The sequence below is a fragment of the Eurosta solidaginis genome, chromosome 3 (assembly GCF_040869045.1).
Source record: "Eurosta solidaginis isolate ZX-2024a chromosome 3, ASM4086904v1, whole genome shotgun sequence".
In the NCBI taxonomy this organism is placed as follows: Eukaryota; Metazoa; Arthropoda; class Insecta; order Diptera; family Tephritidae; genus Eurosta; species Eurosta solidaginis.
In genome coordinates, this window is record NC_090321.1 from 168,837,394 (window position 1) to 168,864,728 (window position 27,335).

At 36.5% G+C, this 27,335-nt stretch overlaps 2 protein-coding genes across 2 annotated transcripts in view; both read right to left on the bottom strand.

Annotated features, from left to right (window-relative positions):
* Dh44-R1 (Diuretic hormone 44 receptor 1) overlaps positions 1-19,357 on the bottom strand; it is a 225,696-nt gene extending 206,339 nt beyond the window's left edge. Inside the window, exon 1 of the mRNA XM_067773817.1 lies at positions 19,178-19,357. The gene's annotated coding sequence lies outside the window, so the exon portion shown is untranslated. The remainder of the gene's footprint in view (positions 1-19,177) is intronic.
* A 1,754-nt stretch (positions 19,358-21,111) lies between these two features.
* LOC137246771 (uncharacterized) lies at positions 21,112-23,374 on the bottom strand. The gene is made up of 2 exons (XM_067777779.1): positions 22,613-23,374; positions 21,112-22,550 (listed from the first exon to the last, which is right to left on the bottom strand). Exon 2 carries the CDS (start codon positions 22,532-22,534, stop codon positions 21,428-21,430), a length of 1,107 nt encoding a protein of 368 aa, XP_067633880.1. The 5' UTR covers positions 22,535-22,550; positions 22,613-23,374; the 3' UTR covers positions 21,112-21,427.
* Between the last annotated feature and the right edge of the window lie 3,961 nt (positions 23,375-27,335).

Sequence of the window (27,335 nt, forward strand, 5' to 3'; positions counted from 1 at the left end):
TTCCACTCAGCAGTCGAAAAGAGATCAAATGAAACAACAAACCTGTTAAAACTGTTAGCCTTCCAGTTCAGTTAAGCTCAATATTTAACTCCATGCAGCAATAAACGAATTTAAAAGGTTTGAATCTTTAAACAAAAGTAAAAACAATTGCTTCAACCGATCAACATTTTCAAATTTCTACAAAAATTTTAAAAATAGCACCACGAACAGAGAAGCTCTACCTAAATCTCCTCGGAGGTATATCGCGCCTTGTATTTTTATTTTATTTTTATATTTAAACCCCCCTAATCCAGAGTGTTATGCGACCGTGCCAATAGGAAACCAATTGGAACCTTCTCTATACCCGGCCACCTCGGGAAGTACTGATGGCCTTACCACAATAAGCGAGGTTGCTTTGGCAAAGGATTCTTTACCCATATTTAATACTGGACCGCTGAGCCAGCTTTGTCGGGCAGGTGGTCGTACGACCGTCAATCATCTTGATCATACGACCACCAAGATCAAGATCTTAATTTAATAAGGAGTATTGTATTGAAGTAGGAGGATACGCTGCGATTTTTGCAGAGTCAGAACTCAATAAACCGACACAGGATTGGAAGGTACATACTTTTTCTCGTCATGCTGACCCTCCAGCAGTACATTTTCCAACTAAGCAAACAGGCGGAGAATATATTGCACAAGCAGCTTGGAAAAATGTCTTTGGGCATTGAAATGTATAGGGGACTCAGGAAAAGATGTCCCAAGGATAACAATCCTAACACGTTAGAAGCGGGCGAAGTTGAAAAGACATCGTAAGCCTTAAAACTAAGGAGCATGAGGAGGACACGGACGTCACGACGAAAGTGTTGTGATGCGAGTCGCACAGAGGAACATCTATCACAGCATTTACACCTCAGTAAAAGAAGTCCCGAGGATAGCAATTGTAATATGCAAGAAGCGGGAGAGGTTGAGGAGGACCTCGAAAGCCTTAAACCAAAAGTGCAAGAGAAAGAATTAGACGTTACGACGACGTGTTAGAGGAGGACAAATAGCCCAATTTTGCTACGAGTATTGCAGATAACCCACCAACACAGTAAAGTGGCGTCGAGCGAACTTCTCTTAACCCTTGAGGAGGGTTCATTTGACGTGGTGCAGGAGCAATCACTGCCATCGGTAGGAAACGTTTTTGAGTCAAGGGCACGCGGACTTAGCGTTTACTACGCCAAGGAAGGATGCGAGCTGCAGTTATGGAAGTAACCAGCTACATTGACATATGCTGCCTTATTACACCACTGAAGGTTTAAGTCCGGAGCATACTCTTGCAAAACGAAAACGGTGATCTTGTAACCGTTGCCCGCAGAGTACTTCTCTGCTTTCCTAAATAGAGACAACGATTTACCGCACAGGGATGACGAACCCGATCCCGCAATCGATGATGATGGAATAAATGTCCCTCCACCCGAATAAGGCGACGAGGAGTTGGTAAGGCGCATGCATCAGCTTCTTTGCAAAATATGTGTACAGAGCGTTTTACACACTGTCCAATTTCCTCACCAACTCACAAGGAATATAAGTAATTTTTTTGCCTACCTGCATACCCCTGTTTGTTTCAATACTTATTGAACACTTGCTGAAGACTGACAATCACAAAATCACCATAACAGTCAACCAGATGATTAGCAGGAATAGTTTTGGAAACTGGAAAAAAAAAAGATAGTTTTTTGGTTTGCGGGCTTTTTGGCGGTCTTGGGTTGCTGTTTCCTCCTTTTCGGTCTGGAGCTGCTAAGCAGGTAACATCACAATAAAAAAAAGTGGTCGTCGAAATATTACCACCGAACTGGGGAATCTGGTCCCACCAGAAAAAAAAAGAAGAAAAAACACCTAACCGAAACCTTTAGACGTTTCACTGCTCCTCTACATTGTTGCAATCGAAATTGCACATAAACTTTCGGAAGCTGCCTCACCGTTCGACGCCAGCGGCTTAATCATACCACACGAGTGATTCTCATGTGACCATTTCTTCACGGGGCGCTGTATTTGAAACCACACCTGGAATAATTATAAATTGCCTCATCAATCAAAGATTCACCACCTGGCACAGACTGCTTTGGCCAGATTATTTCGTGCATAGGAGTATTAGAAGTGCGGGTCCTCCTGAAAATTTCTTAAATACCTCAGCACGCAAGGATTCCTTGTACGCACAGCGCGCAAGTTGGTATGTATTAATGAAATTAGTATGTGGCTGTTGCAAACATTTATTAGATTGGTCTGGAACTGCCTGCCTGAATTTTCGCGCTATTCCCAATAGCCCAGGAATTATACAAATAAGCCTTGGGACCTAATAAACTTTATTGATATAGAAGTATAAACTATGTATCACACTCACTGAACATTCCCTACCTAAATTATGCAGCCTTACACTGTTCATTGTAATTATAAGGGCACAGTCCCAATATGCTTCGAATGATATAGAGAAAATAATCACCCTTATCGCGAGTTTTATTTTCACCCGAAAATATTCACAGTTTTCATTCACCCTATCGCAGAGGGTCGCGAAAAAATGTTTCGTGTTCGAAAAACATTTTATCTTATCGGCAACTATTTGTTCGGGCGAAATGAGCAGCGGGGAAACCCAAATTCGTTCACTTATATTTTACAGGCGAACGAGAGGAAAACAAAATGTAATTAATTTTTTGTTTTAAAATTTGATACTCTTATAATTATATGTACTTTTATTATTAGAAATAAATCAATAAATAATACACAATCGGAAGCTGAGTGGAAAAAGTGAAATTCCTGTATTGCTAAGTATGTAAATTCTATTCTTTATGACAACGTATCAGTCGGCCAAGTTATCTATAGTGGACAAAGCAATGGTTCCAAAATGTTGAGCACCTCACTGAAACAAGATTGGCTAAGACTCACTTCATGGTCCTTTCCAACGCATTTTCCCTATGCGAAAAAACGAAGACATGTACTCAACTTTACAATTGGTGGAACTCCAAATTTTTGCTTCAATGGTGGCAAGGAGTTAGTAAGAATATCTAGCAAATATTAGAATGCCGGCTTGTTTAGCCTGTAATAATTGAAAAAAAATTAAGTTGTTATTCAAAAGTCCTGAAAAAAGTAATTTTTAGCTTACAGTAAATCATTCAGCTCCAAAGGGTTAGAACTGTCCCTTAATTGCCTCCGAATCCCTTTCATATATTCTCGCCGCGCTCATTCAATACCAACCTAATTTCAATACTAAACATTATTTTATAAATCTTTTATTTCTATTTTTGTTGTATTTTAAGGAAATATATGCTTGGTTACAAAATGTACGCAATTGTAAGTAAATTATTTGTTCACTGTCAATTCACAATATAGCATCAGCTGTTTCGAAGTGAACTTTTGTTCGCCCCAAATTGCCGATAGGCGGAAAAAGTTCACCAGAACAAAAGAAGTGAAGGCGAACACTTTTCCGCGTGAACTTCGCGATAAGGGTGAATATATATGTTAGTATCCCTCGCTCAAAAGAGGATTAAACGTGACCCAAAACTAAGCTAGTTGTACATAAATGAAAGATGTCAAATAGGACGATATCAAAAAGAAAGACTAGTAAGAATGTTGTTAGTAAAATTACAAGGAGCCAGACTTCCCTCAGTGAATTCATTCGTTTTGTATACTTATAAGCTGTGCTATCCATATATATCTATACATATATATATATATATATATATATATATATATATACGCGTGTAGGTATATCACCATCTTTATACCTTTCATGAAAATGAAATGGTATATTAATTTCGTCACGAAACCGAAAATTGTAAGTCCTTAAAGGAAAATAGATAGACCCACCATTAAGTATACCGAAATAATCAGGTTGAAGAGCTGAGTTGATTTAGCCATGTCCGTCTGTCCGTCTGTCCGTCTGTCTGTTTGTATGCAAACTAGTCCCTCAATTTTTGAGATATCTTGATAAAATATGGTGAGCGGGTGTATTTGGGTGACCGATTAGACATTTGTCGGAACCGACCGGATCGGACCACTATAGCATATATCCTCCATACAATTTTCAGAAAAAGAGGATTTTTGTAATATCTTACCCAATTTAACAGATTGAAGCTTCAAACTTCACCATATACTTTCGTATATTGCACATATTGTTGCCTGAAAAAATTGATGAGATCGGTCGTATATATAGTATATATCCCCCACAACCGATTGTTCAGATAAGGAACTTTTCGTAATTACTGCCCCATTTTAAGAGCTAGAGGCTTCAAATTTCAACGAATGCTTAGGTATATAGCATATATTGTTGTCTGAAAAAATCATAAAGATCGGTGGTATATATAGTATATATATGGTGGTATATATAGTATATATATATAGTATATATATATATATATTTTTGGCAAATTTTAGCCCCATTTTAACAGCTAGAAGCTTCAAATTTCACCGAATACTTACGTATATAGCATATATTGTTGTCTGAAAAAATCATAGAGATCGGTTGTATATGTAGTATATATCTCATACAACCGATTGTTCAGATAAGAAACTTTTCGCAATTTCTACCCCATTTTAACAGCTATAAGCTTCAAATTTCACCGATTGCTTACGTATATAGCATATATTGTTGTCTTAAAGAATCATAGAGATCGGTTGTATATATAGTATATATCTCATACAACCGATTGTTCAGATAAGAAACTTTTCGCAATTTCTACCCCATTTTAACAGCTAGAAGCTTCAAATTTCACCAAATGCTTACGTATATAGCATATATTGTTGTCTGAAAAAATCATAGAGATCGGTGGTATATATAGTATATATCTCATACAACCGATTGTTCAGATAAGAAACTTTGCGCAATTTCTGCCCCGTTTTAACAGCTAGAAGCTTCAAATTTCACAAAATGCTTACGGATATAGCATATATTGTTGTCTGAAAAAATTATAGAGATCGGTGGTATATATATTATACACTTCATACAAACTGTCATTTTTGCCCCTTTTTTACGGCTAGAAGCTTCAAAATTCATCAAATAGTTACGTTTACGTCATATATTTTTGAAATACGTGATTCGTAGTCATAGTTTTTACATGCAGACCACAAAAAACGTGAAGCTTTGCATCCTCACACAGATTACCTACCTATTTTTATACCTCTCATGAATTAATTTCGTCACGGAACCGAAAATTGTAAGTCCTTAAAGGAAAATAGATAGACCCACCAAAATCGTAATTACTGCCCTATTTTAAGAGCTAGTGGCTTCAAATTTCAGCGAATGCTTACGTATATAGCATATATTGTTGTCTGAAAAAATCATAAAGATCGGTGGTATATATAGTATATATATGGTGGTATATATAGTATATATATATAGTATATATATATATATTTTCGCAAATTTTAGCCCCATTTTAACAGCTAGAAGCTTCAAATTTCACCGAATATTTACTTATATAGCATATATTGTTGTCTGAAAAAATCATAGAGATCGGTTGTATATATAGTATATATCTCATACAACCGATTGTTCAGATAAGAAACTTTTCGCAATTTCTACCCCATTTTAACAGCTATAAGCTTCAAATTTCACCGATTGCTTACGTATATAGCATATATTGTTGTCTGAAAGAATCATAGAGATCGGTTGTATATATAGTATATATCTCATACAACCGATTGTTCAGATAAGTAACTTTTCGCAATTTCTACCCCATTTTAACAGATATAAGCTTCAAATTGCACTGATTGCTTACGTATATAGCATATATTGTTGTCTAAAAAAATCATAGAGATCGGTTGTATATATAGTATATATCTCATACAACCGATTGTTCAGATAAGAAACTTTTCGCAATTTCTACCCCATTTTAACAGCTATAAGCTTCAAATTTCACCGATTGCTTACGTATATAGCATATATTGTTGTCTGAAAGAATCATAGAGATCGGTTGTATATATAGTATATATCTCATACAACCGATTGTTCAGATAAGTAACTTTTCGCAATTTCTACCCCATTTTAACAGCTATAAGCTTCAACTTTCACTGATTGCTTACGTATATAGCATATATTGTTGTCTGAAAAAATCATAGAGATCGGTTGTATATATAGTATATATCTCATACAACCGATTGTTCAGATAAGAAACTTTTCGCAATTTCTACCTCATTTTAACAGCTATAAGCTTCAAATTTCACCGATTGCTTACGTATATAGCATATATTGTTGTCTGAAAGAATCATAGAGATCGGTTGTATATATAGTATATATCTCATACAACCGATTGTTCAGATAAGTAACTTTTCGCAATTTCTACCCCATTTTAACAGCTATAAGCTTCAAATTTCACTGATTGCTTACGTATATAGCATATATTGTTGTCTGAAAAAATCATAGAGATTGGTTGTATATATAGTATATATCTCATACAACCGATTGTTCAGATAAGAAACTTTTCGCAATTTCTACCCCATTTTAACAGCTATAAGCTTCAAATTTCACCGATTGCTTACGTATATAGCATATATTGTTGTCTGAAAGAATCATAGAGATCGGTTGTATATATAGTATATATCTCATACAACCGATTGTTCAGATAAGTAACTTTTCGCAATTTCTACCCCATTTTAACAGCTATAAGCTTCAACTTTCACTGATTGCTTACGTATATAGCATATATTGTTGTCTGAAAAAATCATAGAGATCGGTTGTATATATAGTATATATCTCATACAACCGATTGTTCAGATAAGAAACTTTTCGCAATTTCTACCCCATTTTAACAGCTATAAGCTTCAAATTTCACCGATTGCTTACGTATATAGCATATATTGTTGTCTGAAAGAATCATAGAGATCGGTTGTATATATAGTATATATCTCATACAACCGATTGTTCAGATAAGTAACTTTTCGCAATTTCTACCCCATTTTAACAGCTATAAGCTTCAAATTTCACTGATTGCTTACGTATATAGCATATATTGTTGTCTGAAAAAATCATAGAGATCGGTTGTATATATAGTATATATCTCATACAACCGATTGTTCAGATAAGAAACTGTGCGCAATTTCTGCCCCGTTTTAACAGCTAGAAGCTTCAAATTTCACAAAATGCTTTCGTGTATAGCATATATTGTTGTCTGAAAAAATCATAGAGATCGGTGGTATATATATTATATACTTCATATAAACTGTCATATTGACCCCTTTTTTACGGCTAGAAGCTTCAAGATTCATCAAATTTCATCAAATAGTTACGTTTACGTCATATATTTTTGAAATACGTGATTCGTAGCCATAGTTTTTACATGCAGACCACAAAAAACGTGAAGCATTGCATCCTCACACAGATTACCTACCTATTTTTATACTCAGTTGAGCAGAGCTCACAGAGTATATTAAGTTTGATTGGATAACGGTTGGTTGTACATATATAAAGGAATCGAGATAGATATAGACTTCCATATATCAAAATAATCAGGATCGAAAAAAAATTTGATTGAGCCATGTCCGTCCGTCCGTCCGTCCGTCCGTTAACACGATAACTTGATTAAATTTTGAGGTATCTTGATGAAATTTGGTATGTAGGTTCCTGAGCGCTCATCTCAGATCGCTATTTAAAATGAACGATATCGGACTATAACCACGCCCACTTTTTCGATATCGAAAATTTCGAAAAACCGAAAAAGTGCGATAATTCATTAGAAAAGACCGATAAAGCGACGAAGCTTGGTAGATAAGTTGAACTTATGACGCAAAATAGAAAACTAGTAAAATTTTGGACAATGGGCGTGGCACCGCCCACTTTTAAAAGAAGGTAATTTAAAACTTTTGCAAGCTTTAATTTGGCATTCGTTGAAGATATCATGATGAAATTTGGCAGGAACGTTACTCTTATTACTATATGTACGTATAATAAAAATTAGCAAAATCGGAGAAGGACCACGCCCACTTTTAAAAAAAAAATTTTTTAAAGTAAAATTTTAACAAAAAATTTAATATCTTTACAGTATATAAGTAAATTATGTCAAGATTTAACTCCAGTAATGATATGGTGCAACAAAATATAAAAATAATAGAAAATTTAAAAATGGGCGTGGCTCCGCCCTTTTTCATTTAATTTGTCTAGGATACTTTTAACGCCATAAGTCGAACAAAAATTAACCAATCCTTTTGAAATTTGGTAGGGGCATAGATTTTATGGCGTTAACTGTTTTCTGTGAAAACGGGCGAAATCGGTTGATGTCACGCCCAGTTTTTATACACAGTCGTCCGTCTGTCCTTCCGCATGGCCCTTAACACGATAACTTGAGCAAAAATCGATATATCTTTACTAAACTCAGTTCACGTACTTATCTGAACTCACTTTATCTTGGTATGAAAAATGAACGAAATCCGACTATGACCACGCCCACTTTTTCGATATCGAAAATTACGAAAAATGAAAAAAATTCCATAATTCTATACCAAATACGAAAAAAGGGATGAAATATGGTAAGGTAATTGGATTGTTTTATTGACGCGAAATATAACTTTAGAAAAAACTTTATAAAATGGTTGTGACACCTACCATATTAAGTAAAAGAAAATGAAAAAGTTCTGCAGGGCGAAATAAAAAACCCTTAAAATCTTGGCAGGTATTACATATATAAATAAATTAGCGGTACCCGACAGATGATGTTCTGGGTCACCCTTGTCCACAAATTGGTCGATATCTGGAAAACGCCTTCACATATACAACTACCACCACTCCCTTTTAAAACTCTCATTAATACCTTTAATTTGATACCCATATCGTACAAACTCATTCTAGAGCCACCCCTGGTCCAACTTTAAGGCGATATTTCGAAAAGACGAACACCTATAGAACGAAGGCCCACTCCCTTTTAAAAATACTCATTTTCATTTGATACCCATATCGTACAAACAAAGTCTAGAGTCACCCCTGGTCCAGAAAGGCCCACTCCCTCTTAAAATACTCATTAACTCCTTTCGTTTGATACCCATATTGCACAAACGAATTCTAGAGTCACCCCTGGTCCACCTTTATGGCGATATCTCGAAAAGGGGTCCACCTGTAGAACTAAGCCCCACGCCCTTTTAAAATAATCATTAACACCTTTCATTTGATACCCATATCATACAAACAAATTCTAAAGTCACCCCTGGTCCACCTTTATGGCGATATCTCGAAAAGGCGAACACCTATAAAACGAAGGCCCACTCCCTTTTAAAAATACTCATTAACACCTTTCATTTGATACCCATATCGTACAAACAAAGTCTAGAGTCACCCCTGGTCCACCTTTATTGCGATACCTCGAAAATGCATCCACCTATAGAACTAAGGCCCACTCCCTCTTAAAATACTCATTAACTCCTTTCGTTTGATACCCATATTGCACAAACGAATTCTAGAGTCACCCCTGGCCCACCTTTATGGCGATATCTCGAAACGGCGTCCACCTATAGAACTAAGGCCCACTGCCTTTTAAAATACTCGTTAACACCTTTCGTTTGATGCCCATATTGTGCAAACAAATTCTAGGGTCACCCCTGGTCCACCTTTATGGCGATATCTCGAAACGGCGTCCACCTATGGAACTAAGGATTACTCCCTTTTAAAATGCTCATTAACACCTTTCATTTGATACCCATATCGTACAAACGCATTCTAGAGTCACCCCTGGTCCATCTTTACGGCGATATCTCGAAAAGGCGTCCATCTATAGAACTTAGGTCCACGCCCTTTTAAAATACTCATTAATACCTTTCATTTGATACCCATATCGTACAAACGCATTCTAGAGTCAACCCTGATCCACCTTTATGGCTATATCCCTAAATGGCGTCCACCTATAGAACTATGGCCCACTCCCTCATAAAATACTCTTTAATGCCTTTCATTTGATACACATGTCATACAAACACATTCCAGGGTTTCCCTCGGTTCATTTTCCTACATGGTTATTTTCCCTTATGTTGTCACCATAGCTCTCAACTGAGTATGTAATGTTCGGTTAAACCCGAACTTAACCTTCCTTACTTGTTTATTTTATATTTATCTTAAAAATCGTTTAGATATGTTCAAATTTCACCAAATGCTTACGTGTATAGCATATATTGTTGTCTGAGAAAATCATAGATACCGGTGGTATATATAGTCTATATCCCATACAACCGATTGTTCAGATAAGAAACTTTGCGCAATTTCTTCCCCATTTTAACAGTTATAAGCTTCAAATTTCACCGATTGCTTACGTATATAGTATGTATTGTTGTGTCAAAAAATCAGATCGGTGATATATATAATATATATATGATGGTATATATAGTATATATATATAGTATATATATTTTTTTTTTACGATTTCGGCCCCATTTTAACAGCTAGAAGCTTCAAATTTCACCAGCTGCTTACGTGTATAGCATATATTGATGTCTGAAAAAATCATTGAGATCGGTGGTACACATAGTATATATCTCATACAACCGATTGTTCAGATAAGAAACTTTGCGCAATTTCTGCCCCGTTTTAACAGTTAGAAGCTTCAAATTTCACAAAATGCTTACGTATATAGCATATATTGTTGTCTGAAAAAATCATAGAGATCGGTCGTATATATATTATATACTTCATATAAACTGTCATGTTGACCCCTTTTTTACGGCTAGAATCTTCAAAATTCATCAAATTTCATCAAATAGTTACGTTTTCGTCATATATTTTTGAAATACGTGATTCGTTGTCATAGTTTTTACACGCAGACCACAAAAAACCTGAAACTTTGCATCCTCACACAAAGTACCTACCTGTTTTTTATTTTATATTTATCTTAAAAATCGTTAAGGTATGTAGATCTGTTCACTATATATTTCTTATCTTATACATCCGATTATTCGGAGATTACGAACGGGATAAGATTATTGTTCAGCCCCATTCATGAAAGGTGTGAAGTCTTCGGCACAGCCGAAGACAGTCCCGTTCTTACTTGTTTTCACATAAAGTGGTATCCAAACCCATTTGTATCCCTACGTGGTGAAAGAATAACTCAAACGTAGGTTTGGTTTTATTAAATACATATTTGCATAGATGTATACTTACATACATGTATGTACATATGTACGACTGTGCAATCCGTATTCAGCTTTAGTTTGTTACAAATTGGTTTCATTTGTATTGGCTCTGGAGAAGTTCGCCAATGCCAGATATGTATGAATAGTAGCCGTGTTTTTTAACACGCGTATATCCGTTTACGCTTAAACGTTATATTGACTGCTAAGAGACAAACTATAAATACACCTCTGAAATTGCTGCGCATAAATTTTGTCCTACTAAATTTCAATACGCATTATACTCAGATGTAACTGAAATATGTGTCTTTGTTTCACCCTGTACACTAATTCTATGTATTATATGTGTGTCCACAATTCATCGCAACTGATTCAGCTATATGTTATACCCTATGGCCATCAGAGCGTTGCGTCTCCGCTTTTCGGTACACCCTGTTGCTGTAGCTACTTGTTTTACCACAGCCGCTAGATGGGTCTCCTAAGCATTATCTAAGCGAAGATAGGCGTTTTTTAACACGCGCAAACGAAACGTATACGCGCGTGTTAAAAAACACGGCTAATCTCAGAAAATCATTACACATTATTTTTGGTTCTTCTTATCAGTAAGCATACACTTGCGTCCCAGTATCCAAGGGTACCCTAGGGCTTCTTTTTTTTTTTTGGACAAATGCTACTTGATGAAGAAACCGCGGTTTGAATAAGTATGTACATATATTAAGATAGGTCAATAGTTACTTTTGGTTTTACCCCCCAAGAAAAATCGTTAGTCATACTAGACATCGTGTAACTCTTACGATATAAGTTAGTTGATTTTTGTAAATGAAGATTTTGATCACCGATAAATAATAGAAAAAGAAAACAAAAGCTAAAACGTATTAACGTATTCTAAAATAACTAAGTGTAAGCAACTAAATGATAAGTACAAATGTGAATTATATTAAATAAAGTTAGCTATGGAAGTTTAATTTGAAAAATGATGGTCTGATTCCTTAGGAAATGTGGGTGGTAACTAATGGGGCTTCATCACCAGCTAAAAGCCATGGAAGGGAGGGCAGAGGGCAGCCGTCCGATATTAACTGCGCTGCGAAGGTAAGGGGGAGCGGATTGGTAGCCGTGGAAAAGTACCAGTGAAAGTGTAAGTTTTAGGTTTGTTTAAATGTGTGCAAGAGTAATTTATCTTATTGACCTTGTTGGCGAGGGTGTGCTTTACTCACATCTATGTTTTTGGGAACTGACGCTGCTGAAGCTCCGGGATTAAGCCAGTGCACACGCCATAGTTGTGGGTAGTTGAAGGGCGCTCCTGAATGAGGAAGAAGGCGATAACGTCAAGGGGTTCATAACATATGGTCGGACGAGGGATACTGCATACTGCGCCAAGTATCGCGAAATTAGTCTTCTTAATATCATATATTAGGTCCTGTCAATTGCAGTGTACGAAAAATTTAAGCCCATTGTGAATCGGTTGATTGGACCTTATCAGTGCAGCTTAAGACCTAGTAAATCTACCATCGACCAGATTTTCACAATATGACAAATCTTGGAAAAAAGAGGAGCTGCCTATGTGCCGCTATGTCTGAATTTGGTTTCGCCGCAAAACTTATACGGCTGTGCAAAATGACGTTGAGCAACACCATCAGCTCAGTGAGAATTGGTAAGGACCTCTCCGAGCCGTTTCAAATTAAACTAGGTTTCAGACAGGGTGACCCCCATCGTGTGATTTCTTTTATTTGATGCTGGAGAAAATTATACTAGCTGCAGAACTTAACCGCTCTGCAGCAATATTCTATAAAAGCGTGCAATTGGTAAATGCTGATGACGTTGATATCATCGGCCTGAACACCAGCCTGATACTCCAAACTGGAAAAGTGGAAGTGGTAACGAAGTACCTGCTGTCATCGAGCAAAGAGTCAGCGCATATGCGCCTTGGCAACCACGCTACTTTTGGCAGCCATAATTTCGAAATATTAAAACACTTCTTTTTTTTCAGCCAGCATTAATACTAACAACAACATCAGCTTTGAAATCCAGTGAAGAATCAGTCCTGCCAATAAATGCTACATTGGGCTAGGTAGGCAATTTAAAAGTAAATTCCTCTATCGGCAAATGAATAGGGCGGTCCCCACTCCACTGGAAAGAATGGTGGAAAACGATCTAAACTCCCTTGGTGTGATCAATTGACGCCAGTTGGCAGAGCGAAGCAGCCATTGGCGCGCCTTGTTGGACAGCCATAACCCTCTAAACGGTCAAGCGCCAATTAAGTAAGGAATTTCACTACTGAAGACCTCGCAGAAGTGCCCGTCAAACAGTCGAACAGAGGAATAAGCAGGCATTCTGGCATCCTGCTATATGGTCCATACTGCGGAGGCACCAACGGGAAAGTGCAAGTGGCTAGTAGAAGAGGAAGGGCCCAAAGGTCGGTTGGTCATAGGCGCGGATGAAAATGCGCATGAAATGCGTGAGGAAGATGATGTACGGATAATATAGGTGAGTCTATATTTTGTTACATTATGCAAAGCAATTTGCAGATAGGCAACAGTGGTAGTATCCCTACATAGTTTGGGCCAACATCTAGCAAGGTTCTTATTACATAGAGCTCTGAACGTGACATATTATCCTGCCAGACCATCCTTCTCCGACCATGCGTATATTAGCATCAGCATCTCTCTAAAGAAGGTAGAGAACAGGAACCTTTGAAACCTAAGAACATTCAGAGGAAAAGCAAAACCGCCATGATGGAGCAAGGAGCTAAGACTTCTTAGAATACAGGAAAGAAGGGTGTAAGCTGGCAAAGTTCGCGGGTAGCGAAGCGTGCCGGGACGCGGGACCTGTTGAAGACCTACAATTGCAAAATTTCCAGGGCGAAGAGAGTTTCCTGGAACATTTTCTGTGCGGTTGAGGAAAGTCCTAGGAAGGGGAAACATGGCCCAGGTACAAATAAAGGAAGAGAACGGTGGAATAGTCACGGTCGAAACACATTTCTAATCGTGAGATTATTCAGAAGAGCCAGCAGACAGCACTTACATTTCGATCACGGAGCGGGTAGTGCCGCGCTTGTCGACCGATACCAAAATCGAATGGGCGGTGAAAACTTTGACTAAGTTTAAATCACCGAGGCGGATTGTATATTCCCAGAAATGCTACAAATGTCGAACAGAGCGGACGTGGAATTGCTTAAAACTGCACTCGTAGTTCACTCGTGAAGCTTTCCTACCAAATTGGGAGAATATCCGTCATATGCATCCCAAAGACTACAGGTCCATTAGCTTTACATCATTTATGCTCAAAACCTTTGAGAGGCTGAGATATGCGTACATAAAGTCCAACGTAGATTAAAAAGTGCTCTCCAAAACGCAACATGCGTACACCAAAGGCATGTTGGTGGACACGGCACTGCATAGGGTGACAATAAACATAGATAACACCCTTCAATATAAGGAGCATTCCTTAAGAGAATTTTTAAACATTGCCGAGACTTTCAGCAATATCTCAAATTGGCTATTATGGATAGTCTTAACTACATTGAAGCACATCCAGCCATAACCAGATGGATCCGCTACATGTTAAATTGCAGAAAGAATACTTCACACGGAAGGTTGTATGAGGCCACGAAATCAGTGGACAAGGGCACGACGCAGGGCGGTGTGTTATCACTTGTGCTGTGGGCGCGGTTCGATGAGGGACCGTCAAACTTAAGGCGTACGCGGATGACATTGCAATTGTCACATGTGGAAAGTGCCTTCAAAAAGTTGCTCTTATGCCGTGGAAGGAGCAGGGTCTTATACAATCTTAGACAAACAAAGTTACTCCTATCATTTAAAAGAGAGAAACAAAAGATTGTAGCCTCATGACGGTTCTACCTTCTGGATACTGATTTGTGGCGTCACATCCTTTTAAATTAGGATTGGCCAAAAATAGCAAATGTAGGTAGTGCGGGTTGCGTTTGCTATCCAGCTGTGTATAAGAAGTGCTTTCAGACAGAGGTTCTAGGAAGCTTCAAGTATTTGCCAAGAGGACGGAGTTATTTTATAACATAAGTCTTGGTTTTGGAGTTGGTTCTTTAGTTTGGTCAGTTTGGTAGACCTGGCAGACGCTGACTTAGGGCGTTTTTTAAAAGTGGTATGAACGATGACATTTTCGAAACGACAGACAAGATAGTGTTATTTTAAACTCAGCAAACGAAACGGAGCAGCAAACCAGTTAAAATTGTTTGATCAAACTTGAAGAAAAAAAATAAATAAATAAATAAAGAGGACGCAAATCAAAAGTGAAGCCCTGCCTAAATACCCCCGTCAATGAAATAACTTGAATCTGTTGGTCTATTCTCTTTGCCTCTTTATGGCTCTTATTTTATTTTTCTGATTCGAAACTTGCATATATTACAGAAGGACAGCTTAACTTATTTTTAAAATTAAGTTTACTATTATTTTGTTCCGCCATTTTTGCTAGTTTCCGTTAAATTATTTTATGAGATTATTGGTTAACTTTAATTACAATAAATATAACATATGTAATATATAAGTTTCTTGAATTTTATTATACCTTTGGTTATTTTAGGCCAAATTTAATGACATTTTCTAACCAACTGAAGTTATCGAAGTAATGTTCTGACGTTCAAAATGTTTTAAAGCAACTTATCATATTTATTTGGTTGGTATTCCAAAATTCCAATATCACTGACATCGATTTCAATAAACTGTTTTAATCTAGAACAGTTTTTTGAGGATGAGAAAAGTATATGGCTATATATTTGTCTTTACATTTGTATATAACGAAATGCTTGTATTGGTGAATGTGTGGGTTGTTTGCAGTTGAATTAAAATATCTGAAAAAAATTTCAATAATTGAGATAATATAGATTGGTATTATGTTTCGCAAACTCTTTCTCACTCTTTTTTATTGTATTTAAGAACTTAAAAAATATTAATATGCACGCATCACAACACTTTTTTGTGTCTTGTAAAAAATCAAGTTGGTTTGGTTCTGTTTTGGGCTTTGGTGGTTATGCCTTTCGTATATATGTATATATGGGGTATTCCATCCCATTTCGACCAATTTTGAACCCGATCCCTTTAGAATTGGCTGAAAGTTTTTCTTCTTTTTCTAGCTTACGAAAGACTTTTCGGAAAAAATACAAAAAAATTAAAAAAATTTTTTTTTTTTTTAATTTTTCAGTTTTTCGAGATTTTTCGAATTTTGCCATTTTTTTGTCTCATAAAAAACTTCAATCAATTCTGCAATCATCCCCACTAATCCCGGAGTGGGCCGATTTTTTTTATATTTTTTTTTTATTTAATTAAAAAAAAAATTCAAAAATGAAAATTTTTGTTTATCAATTTTATTTATATAACAAAAAAATATAAGAAAATGATTTTTAAGTATTCTTTTCTTTATATATGTTACATTATTTTTAGAAAACTTACATGTTTACTGTGTCAGACATTAATCCTGGTTATTGTAATCGTAGATTACCATAATATATAAAGAAAAGAATACTTAAAAATCATTTTCTTACATTTTTTTGTTATATAAATTAAATTTAAAAAAATATAAAAAAAAAATTGGTCCACTCCGGGATTAGTGAGGATGATTGCAGAATTGATTGAAGTTTTTTATGAGACAAAAAAATGGCAAAATTCGAAAAATCTCGAAAAACTGAAAAATTAAAAAAAAAAAAAATTTTTTTAATTTTTTTGTATTTTTTCCGAAAAGTCTTTCGTAAGCTAGAAAAAGAAGAAAAACTTTCAGCCAATTCTAAAGGGATCGGGTTCAAAATTGGTCGAAATGGGATGGAATACCCCATATATACATATATACGAAAGGCATAACCACCAAAGCCCAAAACAGAACCAAACGTTTTTTATGAGAAAAAAAATGGCGAAATTCGAAAAATCTCGAAAAACTGAAAAATTAAAAAAAAAACAACTTTAAAAATTTTTTTTGTATTTTTTCTGAAAAGTACATTTAAAACAAATTAAAAAAAAAGACCCAAACGGTCAATTTTTGAAAAAGTTATAGCATTTTGAAAACAAAAATGAGTTGGATGAAAAAATTTGAAAAAATTCTGAAAAACGTCTTTCGTAAGCTAGAAAAAGAAGAAAAACTTTCAGCCAATTCTAAAGGGGTCGGGTTCAAAATTGGTCGAAATGGGATGGAATACCCCATATGTAATATGATAATGGGATTGAGAACCAGGTAACTAGCAATTGGTTGTATTGTCGAGAAACTTAAGATCTCATTAATTAGTGGCACGAGATCTTTGTTGTCCAGCATTTTTGATTTTTCACTTATATGCTTTTTAAAAATTATAGCTGTCAAAATGTGAAAATTTTGATGGAGAACTCTTCTCTGAATCCATTCTAGTACATGATCTATGTATATAATTTATTTATAGTTAATTATTTCTGATTAATTAAATACCTTTGATTCAAAGATAAGTAATGACGATTTGAGCAATCAGGAAGTCATATCCGATCAGCAGGTTATATATGATTTCATGACCAAAATACGAGAGGGATTTTTACTAATTTTTAATTTTTCTTGCTTTTTTACGTTCTAGGAGGGAACTTTGTTTTGTGATAAGAAATTACTATGTAGATTTGTATTATATACTTAATTACAGTCAATACAAAAAAAAGTCCCCCCCCCCCCCCCCCTGGAACCGCTCATGGATGATAGCGTGTTCCGCCTACCACACCAAAGAGCCTGGGTTCACGCCCCGGGCAAAGCAACATACAATTATTGGAAATAAGGTTTTTCAATTAGAAGAAAATTCTTCAAAGCGAGGTCGCCCCTCGGCAGTGTTTGGCAAGCACTACGAGTGTATTTCTGCCATGAAAAGCTCTCAGTGAAAACTCATCTGCCTTGCAGTTGCCGTTCGGAGTCGGCATAAAACAAGTAGGTCCGGTCCAGTATATTTGTAAGAAAAATTGAAAAGGAGGACGACGCAATTTGCGAGAGAAGCTCGGCCTAAAATCTCTTCGGAGGTTATCACGCCTTTGTGGACATTTCGGTATACTTAAGCCTATCTCTTCTGCTTCTAGTATGGTCTCACTGCAGAAAAAATTATCAATTGGTAAAACAAGCTAACTTATATTTGAATATTTTTTCTGATTCCGGAGAGTAACTCACTACTAATTAACAACAAAAAATAAGCTATTAACTGGTTGGAAAATCATGCAAGGCTAACATGTCAACCAATAACTGGGAAATTGAAAAACGAAAAAAAAAACATTTAACCGAAATAGTTCTAAATCAAAAAATAGTTTGTAAAAAAAAAAAAAAAACACTTAAAGTATGAGTTTCCATTCTTATGCCCAGATCTCATTTCATGTTTTCATATCACCTGTGGTGGACTTTTATTTGGACGCGATGCATCGTTGATCGGGGTTATTAGGCTGACGACAGAGTGGAAGCGAGAAGCGTTGTTATAATAAAAGGATAGAAAGCAATGAAAATTATTTCTCATGGAAAATTCTAAAAGTGTCAGAAACGTTTCAAGCTTATAAAATACATATGTATATGAAAAAAAAAAATTGCTTCTCGCCTAGCATAGCATATAGCGAGAACTTTGTCGTCAGCCTTAGAACAGTTAGCAATGCACAACTTATTTGAGACTGAAAAACTTGCTAGTAGAGAGTTATATGACAAGTAAAGCACCTTTGACTATATATCGGCCATTGCCGTAAGTAATTAGCTTTAATCAAATGAAATATGTAAACAGATACCCAAAATTAACGATGGGTTATTGGAAAACAACTTCTAGTTAGATTCTTTACCTGCTGAGCCTAAAAATCATTTTGCTTTCATGGAAAGTGCAAAAATGTTTTCGTACGGAATGCACGACTGTTTTGGAAAAATTGTTGTCACAAAAGATCAACCTATCATGGCGGAACCATACAAGGTGGCAGCACGGTGACATACCTACAAATATAGATAAAACTTCCATATACTTTGTTTTTGTAATTCGATCGTAATGCGCCGGAAGGTGATGTATCAAATCTTATTAAAAAAATACAAATCAGCTGTCACCGTACTGCCACCTTGTATAGTTCCGTCATGCTACCTATTAAACAATATTACAATAAATGCCTACTTACTACTATAAAACGAGTTTGCTCACTTTAATAACGCCAATGATGAATAATGTAACAATGTATGAGTCAAACGAATAACTCCACTTGGAATGTGATGCCACTGATGTCTTAGGAACACTAAACACAAACCGACGATCGCAATGTTAACATGAGATGAAAACCCGCTGAAAAAGTCACATATATATGTATGCACATATGTACAGGTATAATAACATAAATATACATATGATGATCTCATTCACATCACTGACTCTTATGATAGCCGTTTTTTTTTTTATCAGAAGTGGCGTATAAACAAACGAAACGGACTAGGGTGATGGACTCAGTTTTTCACTCCGATTTACTCGTTTGTTTATGTTCTAAAAGTTTCGAACAATTTTTATACTCAGCTGAGCAGAGATCACAGAGCTATTTAAAATGAACGAAATCGGACTATAACCACGCCCACTTTATCGATATCGAAAATTTCGAAAAACCGAAAAAGTGCGATAATTCATTACTAAAGACGGATAAAGCGATGAAACTTGGTAAGTGGGTTGACCTTATGACGCAGAATAGAAAATTAGTAAAATTGTGGACAATGGGCGTGGCACCTCCCTCTTTTGAAAGAAGGTAATTTAAAAGGTTTGCAAGCTGTAATTTGGCAGCTGAGTATGCAATGTTCGGTTACCACCGAACTTAGCCTTCCTTACATGTTTTGAAGTCAAAACATTTCGAATGGCTTATTCCTATTCAAAGGATGTTACAATGTTTGTAAAATTCTAGCCTCTTAGAAATGGTTTAGTTTCCCAAGCAGAAAGGTGGGAAGAGCAAAACTGAATACTTTTTTGGACGTGATTAACAATATTACTCATCAAAGTCAAAATACACAAATGAGAAGTGTTCTTTCAGCTTTTCTTGGCAAATGAATCGATTCGTTGTTAAACTTAAGAAAACTGCAAGCTCACCCTAATGAACCAGTTTTACTTGGCAATAGTTTTGCTGGGAGATAGTTTTATCCTACGATATAATTTTTCTCTCTTCTGTCTCATCCACGCTTTAACAAAAACCGTTTTTTTATTGACATACTATTTCCAGAGAATATAAAAACCATGGCTCAACTATATGGTTGGCTCATCTCTATAGCAACAACATACCTTTGTTTAGAGTGTCAAAATCAGTGTATTGGTGTTAAACGAATGGAATCGAATGAAAACATAAAACTTAGCAGCTTTTGTGTGTAGTAAGAAAATATTGTCAAGGTGTTTGTTTCATTGTGAGTTGGCCATCTCCTTCTGACAATACCTACTCCAGTGAAACGAAATAAATAAAACCAGCCAACTATATGGTTGAGCCATTATAAAAGCAAAGAGAGGGTCAAAAAATTAATGGGTGTGTGAATGGTCAAATTGCAAGTAGACAATGCACTAACGTACCTACCTGAAATTATTGTCAATGCATTATGTTTTTAATTACATATATATATTTACATATGTATATCAATGTAGATACAAAAAAATAAAAATAGTACGTACATATACGACTGGCAAATTAAAAGACGATTCTCTTTTGTGCTCATATTTTACGGCGAATTGTTTGTTACTCTTTTCTAATATTTATCATGTTGGACCTCCCAATACTTTTTACTTCTCTGCCCTGGTGATTTAGTGATGTCGAGTAATCTTGAGTGTAACTCGCTTCCCGCACACTGAGTAAATCATCGCTATTACCCAATAAACACCGAAGTTGAATATAGATTAGAGGAAGATTAGACAAATACCCCCGTGGTCTAATCTCTAATGTTTGGATATGACTTGAGAAACGCAGGAGCAACATAGCTTCATCATTCTCTGTAACTTTTTTGTGCTACATATAAGTTAAGCCTCACAGCAGGCGAGCCGATAAAAAATTAAAGTTGCGGTGAACTGCCCGTTCACCGAATTAAAATAAACACGAGAAATATTTTAACATTATAAAATTTATTCTGTGCTCTTGCACGATCCAAATTGAACTAACTCGAACAAAGTAATTTACCTAGCAGCTAAGTTCTTGTGTTAAAGTAATTATGCTATGCTAACCAATTATTGTATAAAAAATAGTTTACTTAACTAAAACTAGATTTGCTGTTCAATCACAATTTCTGCAACTACACCAATCGTTGTCCCAATTAACTTCCGCTTATTCTGCGCGTGTGCTGCGTCAGCGAAACTTCAACACGCAACATAGCGCGGTCACATGCTCAGCAACGTGAGTAAATGGGTCAACCGCTGGATACTGCTGTTATAACTCCTCCCCCTTTAAAGATCTGCGTCCCGCAGATCGAAGCATGAAAAATGTGAAGTGGATATATCTTTTATAGAGTCGATCTGGTTACTTGGCGTAATGTTGATTCTGACTGGCTTGACTGGTGCGCTGTCGTCCAGGTTACGGATTTCATGGGCAGAGTGGCCCTTGAAGATCTTCGTCTTTGTTGCCCATTGCATCGGAATTTGAACTGGTGGAATATCTAGCTTCCTAGTGTACCATTTCCATAGCATGGTGACGATGAGGGCTATTGCGAATATCGAGGCAGCTTCCGTGACTAACGAGAAGTTAGTTTTCCCGTTTACATACCCTAGATATCTAACGTTTTCCATCGTGATATCGTGAACGTACTCCAGATTGATCTTCGTAGTGTGGTTTTTGACGTTTGCTAGTACGGCTGGCAAGGCTTGAGCTGTGATTGCTTCGTTGCTGGAGAACACTTGGTTGCCAATTTTTATCGTTTCGTTACTTAACTGGATAACGTAGGTGCCATTTATGTTACTAGTATTGTTATTACTTTCCACTACACCTTGGTAGTTTGAGATAAAAATTGTGTTATCGTTTATCAATTCGATTATCGTTCCATTGCGCCTGATGAATTGGCAGCTAGCGTCACCTCCGTTCAGCAACCAAGGTAGGCAGGTATTCTCTTCCAATTTGCTCAAGGACTCTGATTCACATACCGTAGATGAACTGATTGTCAAGCAGTTTTCCTTGAGTCCATACGTTTCTTCTTGGTTGACGAGCATTTTATCGAATGGAAGGTCCAGTTGTTTGCCTTCGTAGATACCGGCGCGAGTAATTAATAGGTTATACTTCTTCTCTGTTACTTTGGGTATTGATAGAACGTATAGGAGCATAGTCCCATTTGTATATATTGATGGTTTTCCGTATTCAATTGCCTCAATTATATTTTGGTAAGGTAGTGTTTCTATTTCTGACAGGATCTGATTAACTTCGTCCATGTCGAGTAGGTTAGTGTTAATAATTCCACGTTTAGCTAGCTGATATGCCCGTTCTACTTCATTGACCTCTTCTCGGACGAGCACGATATTATGAAGGGCGCTCTGCTTGAATTGTTCTGCCTCAGCTTCCTTCATTACCGAATTGGTGTGGCTTACAATTTCATTAATTTTTTTGGAAATTTCTAAAGTTGCCGTGAATAGATCTTTGTTTACCTTGTATTGGTGATTATTGTTTTCTATGATTTCACCCTGGCTGTGGAGGATATTGTCCCAATCAGTGGCATCGGGTGATCCCGCTAGCCATTTCCACGCAGAGCCTATCCAGTCAATAGATCGGGCGGGTCTGATTCTTTTCGTGTTCCCCGTCAGCTCTTCGAGGCGCTGCAGAGTTTGGTTGATATAGACTTGTGCTAGGAGCTGGTCGTCAGTTCGTTTTAGTAGTTGGTAAGCCAGTTTTTCCATCTTCGATATAATAGTAGCGTACTGCCGGAGGTTGATAGCATGTATAAGTTTGAAGGATCCGCTGATGATCCACCCATTTCCGCTCTGGATACTAACGATTGGTGCCTTATAGTGGAAAATGTGGAGGCCGCTGATGGCCGACGCCAACAGTGGGAGTCTGCAATTGGAAAGACCATACCTAACATTATTGGTGTTAGTAGGTTAGTGGTTGTTGGAAGTTATTTATGTTATTGTGAGGTTAGGATATTAGTGGGAGTGAAAAAATTGTTAGAAAAGGGACGTTTTTTCATTCTATTTTCTTTTTTTTGTGTTTTTTTTTTTTGTACATATCATTTCGGTTCCTTGTATATTTGTTTTTTGTTGGTTTTGTGTTTACGCTATATAGTAGTATCTAATAATTTCAATGTTGTAATAACGGAATTCAGAAATACATTCCTTTGGTGATTTTTTGTTTTTTCTCTTTCTTTTTTTTTGTTTTTTTTTTTTTGTTTGTTCTTTTTTGTTGTAGCAAGTAATAACAAAATTCAGAAATACATTTCTTTGGTTTTTATTATCTTTTTTGGTTGTAGCGAGTAATAACGAAATTCGGAAATATGTTTTTTTCTTTTTTTTTGTTTTTTTTTTTTTGTCTTCTGTTTTTTTTTTTTTTTTTTTTTGTTTTTTTTTTTTTTTCTTCTTCTGCGGAGTAGACGCAGAGTATTATAATTTCATATATTGGCTTAGCGGATTAGGCGCATAAGCTTAAATTTTTCTCTTTTCTCCTGGACCAGAGGTGTTAACATTTCTCGAACCAGCTATGGGGAGATCGCCAGAATCCCGTTTGGAAGTAGTGTAGCCATTTGTCAAATTCGATGGCACTACGAGCCTACTAAGGCACGATTTGTCCCACTTACAAGCCCGCTCTTGTTAGATAAACTCCCTCTTGGTGCCAGATATTTTATAATTTCTTTTCATGTTTTTTGTATGTTTGTTTGTTTTATTATGTGGGGGTATTTTCTCCCATTCTTTTTACATTTTTTATATGTGCTTTATAATTTTTATCCCACTAAGTGTGGTTACAGAAACTTCGTTCTCCTTGGCAACTATTTACTTTTATAAATTTGTTTTTGTTTCCCCTTTATTTGCTTATCCTTGACGTATATAACATCATTTTTGTTATAACGCTTCTACATGGTCCTTCTCCTATTATGTCTCTCAACCTTAGCCATCTGTTTCTATTTTAATAATTTTTTTTATGTATCTATTAATTTTCCTGCTTTTGTCAAGGAGTTCCTGATAGTTAGAAGCTTCTGAGCGATTAAAAAATATATCCGAATGTTTCCTGTTCGTTACAGAGTGAACTGAATTATTATAGCGATCTACTGCTATATTAACGAGTCCTTTAGTCCTGAGATCAGAGTTTTCCGCCTTCAGGAATCTATAAATTTCTAGTAACGTGGAGTGGAATCTCTCAATTTGGCCATTTACCTCACTTCTCTGAGATGAAGTGCGGTAAAGCTGAATTCCCAATGATTCTAATACGTTCTGTATTATTGGGTTAATCAATCCCCGTTCATTATCACTGACTAAAATTTTTGGAGTTGTAAAATAGTGGAGAAGCTTCACAATTTTGTGTTTAAGGTGCAGTGTTCCTTTGTTCCTAACTTGAAAAAGCTTTGCGAATTTTGAAAATTTGTCAGTAAAACTTAAAAATTTGTTGTTTCAAAAATATCTATGTGAAGGATCTCGCAAGGTTGTGATGGGATTGATGTAGCCTGTAACTCTGGTTTATTAGGGTGTCTATCGTACTTACTAAACTTGCATGTTTCACAAGCCAGTACATATTTCCTAATTTGAGCACGCATTCTCGGGAAATAATACCGCTCTAAAATCTGCTATTTTCAGTGGCATTGCGGTGAGCCCTCTTATGCTCCTATCAACTTGGCCAAACATCTCTTCGTGCTTGCTAAGGATTCTACGGATTTACTCTTTTGCAGGCTCTGAAATGTTAGGATCGATAGGGAGGTCCGTGTAGATACTATTAACATGTGCCGTTTTGCGCTTAAGAGATATTACTGTGTCTGGTTTTAATATCAATATGTTCAATTCCCCCTCAAGAACTGCTCTGACTTCTGTCAGCGTATCGTCTCCAAGGATTCCATCAAAGGACTTTAGCCCCGGAAGGTTAAAGAATGTAGTGGGGATGTCCTTTCCCACAAACGTTAAAAAATGTCCACGAACTTTTCTATGTATTTTAATATTCCCCCCGCCGAAATGATTGTGAATGTTTTTTCCACCGCTGTGGAATTTTGTGCAGCTCGTTCGCTAGTGTAATTCTTGTTATCCCCCATGTATACCAAGAATTCTAGAGTTCCCTGATGTGGAGTGGCATACTCTAAGTATGGTACACCGGACACGAGGCCCTGCCGTAAAATTTAGTTGATCGCCATCGCCTTGCTCCTGACCGTGTTCGATCGTAGTGTCTTCTCCTGCTTCCTCATCCACTGGTATTAAGTGAAACAACTTCTATTGTTTGCTTGGCCCCCTGCCTGATTGGAATAAAAACCTTCCCGAACGTGTGCCCCTTTTTAAATTGTTAAAGTCCTGTATTTGGCCGGTATTTTAGATATTCTGGTTTGGCGGGAAGGACTAGGGTTTGTTCTAATAAATCCTGAAGGGGTAGAGTTGCTACGCCAATTTTGCGTAGTCTGATTGCTATTTCTCGTTTGACCGGAGTTCGGGTAGTTGCAGTTTGGTCCTGCCCGGCCTTGGTGTATACCTGAGAAATTTGTAAATGCTCTTGGTTGATTTGGAGCTGCCCTAACCTGACCGGCGTCATTATAGTTGGGTTTACATAATACCGAGGGGCTATTGGGAGTTGTTATTGAAATACCTATTTGGGCGGGGCTGGCGATATATGGCGTTCCTGCGGTTGAAGTTCATGAAGGTGAGGCATGCCGAGTAGGTCTCGGGCGACGATTTAGGTTTTGCACTAGTAGCCAAGTGGGGAGGTCACCATTTAGGCCTCTAATGAACACATCTAATGCTCTTCAAACCTTCTAAGTTGGGCGAGAATTGCGTTAACGGCGTCATTCATTTCCGCTAAGGAGTTTTTCATCTTTTCTGGATTCATGCTGGAATGAAAAGATATACAATGAGGCTTACGATTTGTTACTTACAACCACCACTTCATTTGGGCTCGGTAAGTTTTGCTGATGTTTGTCTTCTTTTTGTTTTCTTGTTCTTATTTTCACTGTAAGGATTTTTAGTTGATTCTTGTATCTGTTTTGGTTTCTTGAAAAAAAAAATTTCTTTGTTTCGTATCTTCACTGCAAGGGTTTTTTAGTTGATTCTTGTATCTTTTTTGTTTTCTTGAATAAAAAAAATTCTTTGTTTCTTATCTTCACTGCAAGGGTTTTTTTTTATTATTGAATCTTTTTTTTTTTTTTTTTTTTTTTTTTTTTTATATAAAAGAATTTTTTGGTTCTTATCTTCACTACACGAGTTTTTTATCCTTTGTACGCATAACTAAATACAATTTCACTTGGAACGCGAACCCTGCACCGCACTGCTCGGGCGCCAGTTAAGCCTCACAGCAGGCGAGGCGATAAAAAATTAAAGTTGCGGTGAACTGCCGGTTCACCGAATTAAAATAAACACGAGAAATATTTTAACATTATAAAATTTATTCTGTGCTCTTGCACGATCCAAATTGAACTAACTCGAACAAAGTAATTTACCTAGCAGCTAAGTTCTTGTGTTAAAGTAATTATGCTATGCTAACCAATTATTGTATAAAAAATAGTTTACTTAACTAAAACTAGATTTGCTGTTCAATCACAATTTCTGCAACTACACCAATCGTTGTCCCAATTAACTTCCGCTTATTCTGCGCGTGTGCTGCGTCAGCGAAACTTCAACACGCAACATAGCGCGGTCACATGCTCAGCAACGTGAGTAAATGGGTCAACCGCTGGATACTGCTGTTATAACTTATATGACCAACCCTATCTTCCTGAAAATAAGTGTACAGAACTGGATTTCAATTTGAAACTAGAGAAGTATACACTTTCAGTTATAAAAAAAAACTAGGGGTGGCCTGGTTTCGACCCGACTTCCAGCTGATTTAAGCTGCTTGCTCTACCTACCGAGCTATAATCTTTTTAGGTGAACACACAATCAATATTTTACAGAATTAGTACTAGTCTCCAAATATTTATTTTAAGGACGAAAAAGCGAAATCAGAGCTGGGCTTCAATGAATTTTGCAACTAAAAAATATAGTTTTGCGTTCTTCATACGAAACTTTTTATATTCAAAGTAAAGCGCATATTGTTCTTAGTTTAGACTGTAATGCTTGCTGGGTAGCCCTACAGTTCACACATTGTATGATATGGGAGACAATGTGCCCTAAAATATAAAACGCCTATTTTCTTATCCTATTTCTAAGTCGCTTTTAATGCATTCTCTAAATATTAAAAAAAATTTTAAATGGT

Bases quoted from the DNA above. Each gene is read 5' to 3' on its own strand.
- LOC137246771 (XM_067777779.1), bottom strand. From the start codon at position 22,534: ATGAAGGAAGCTGAGGCAGAACAATTCAAGCAGAGCGCCCTTCATAAT.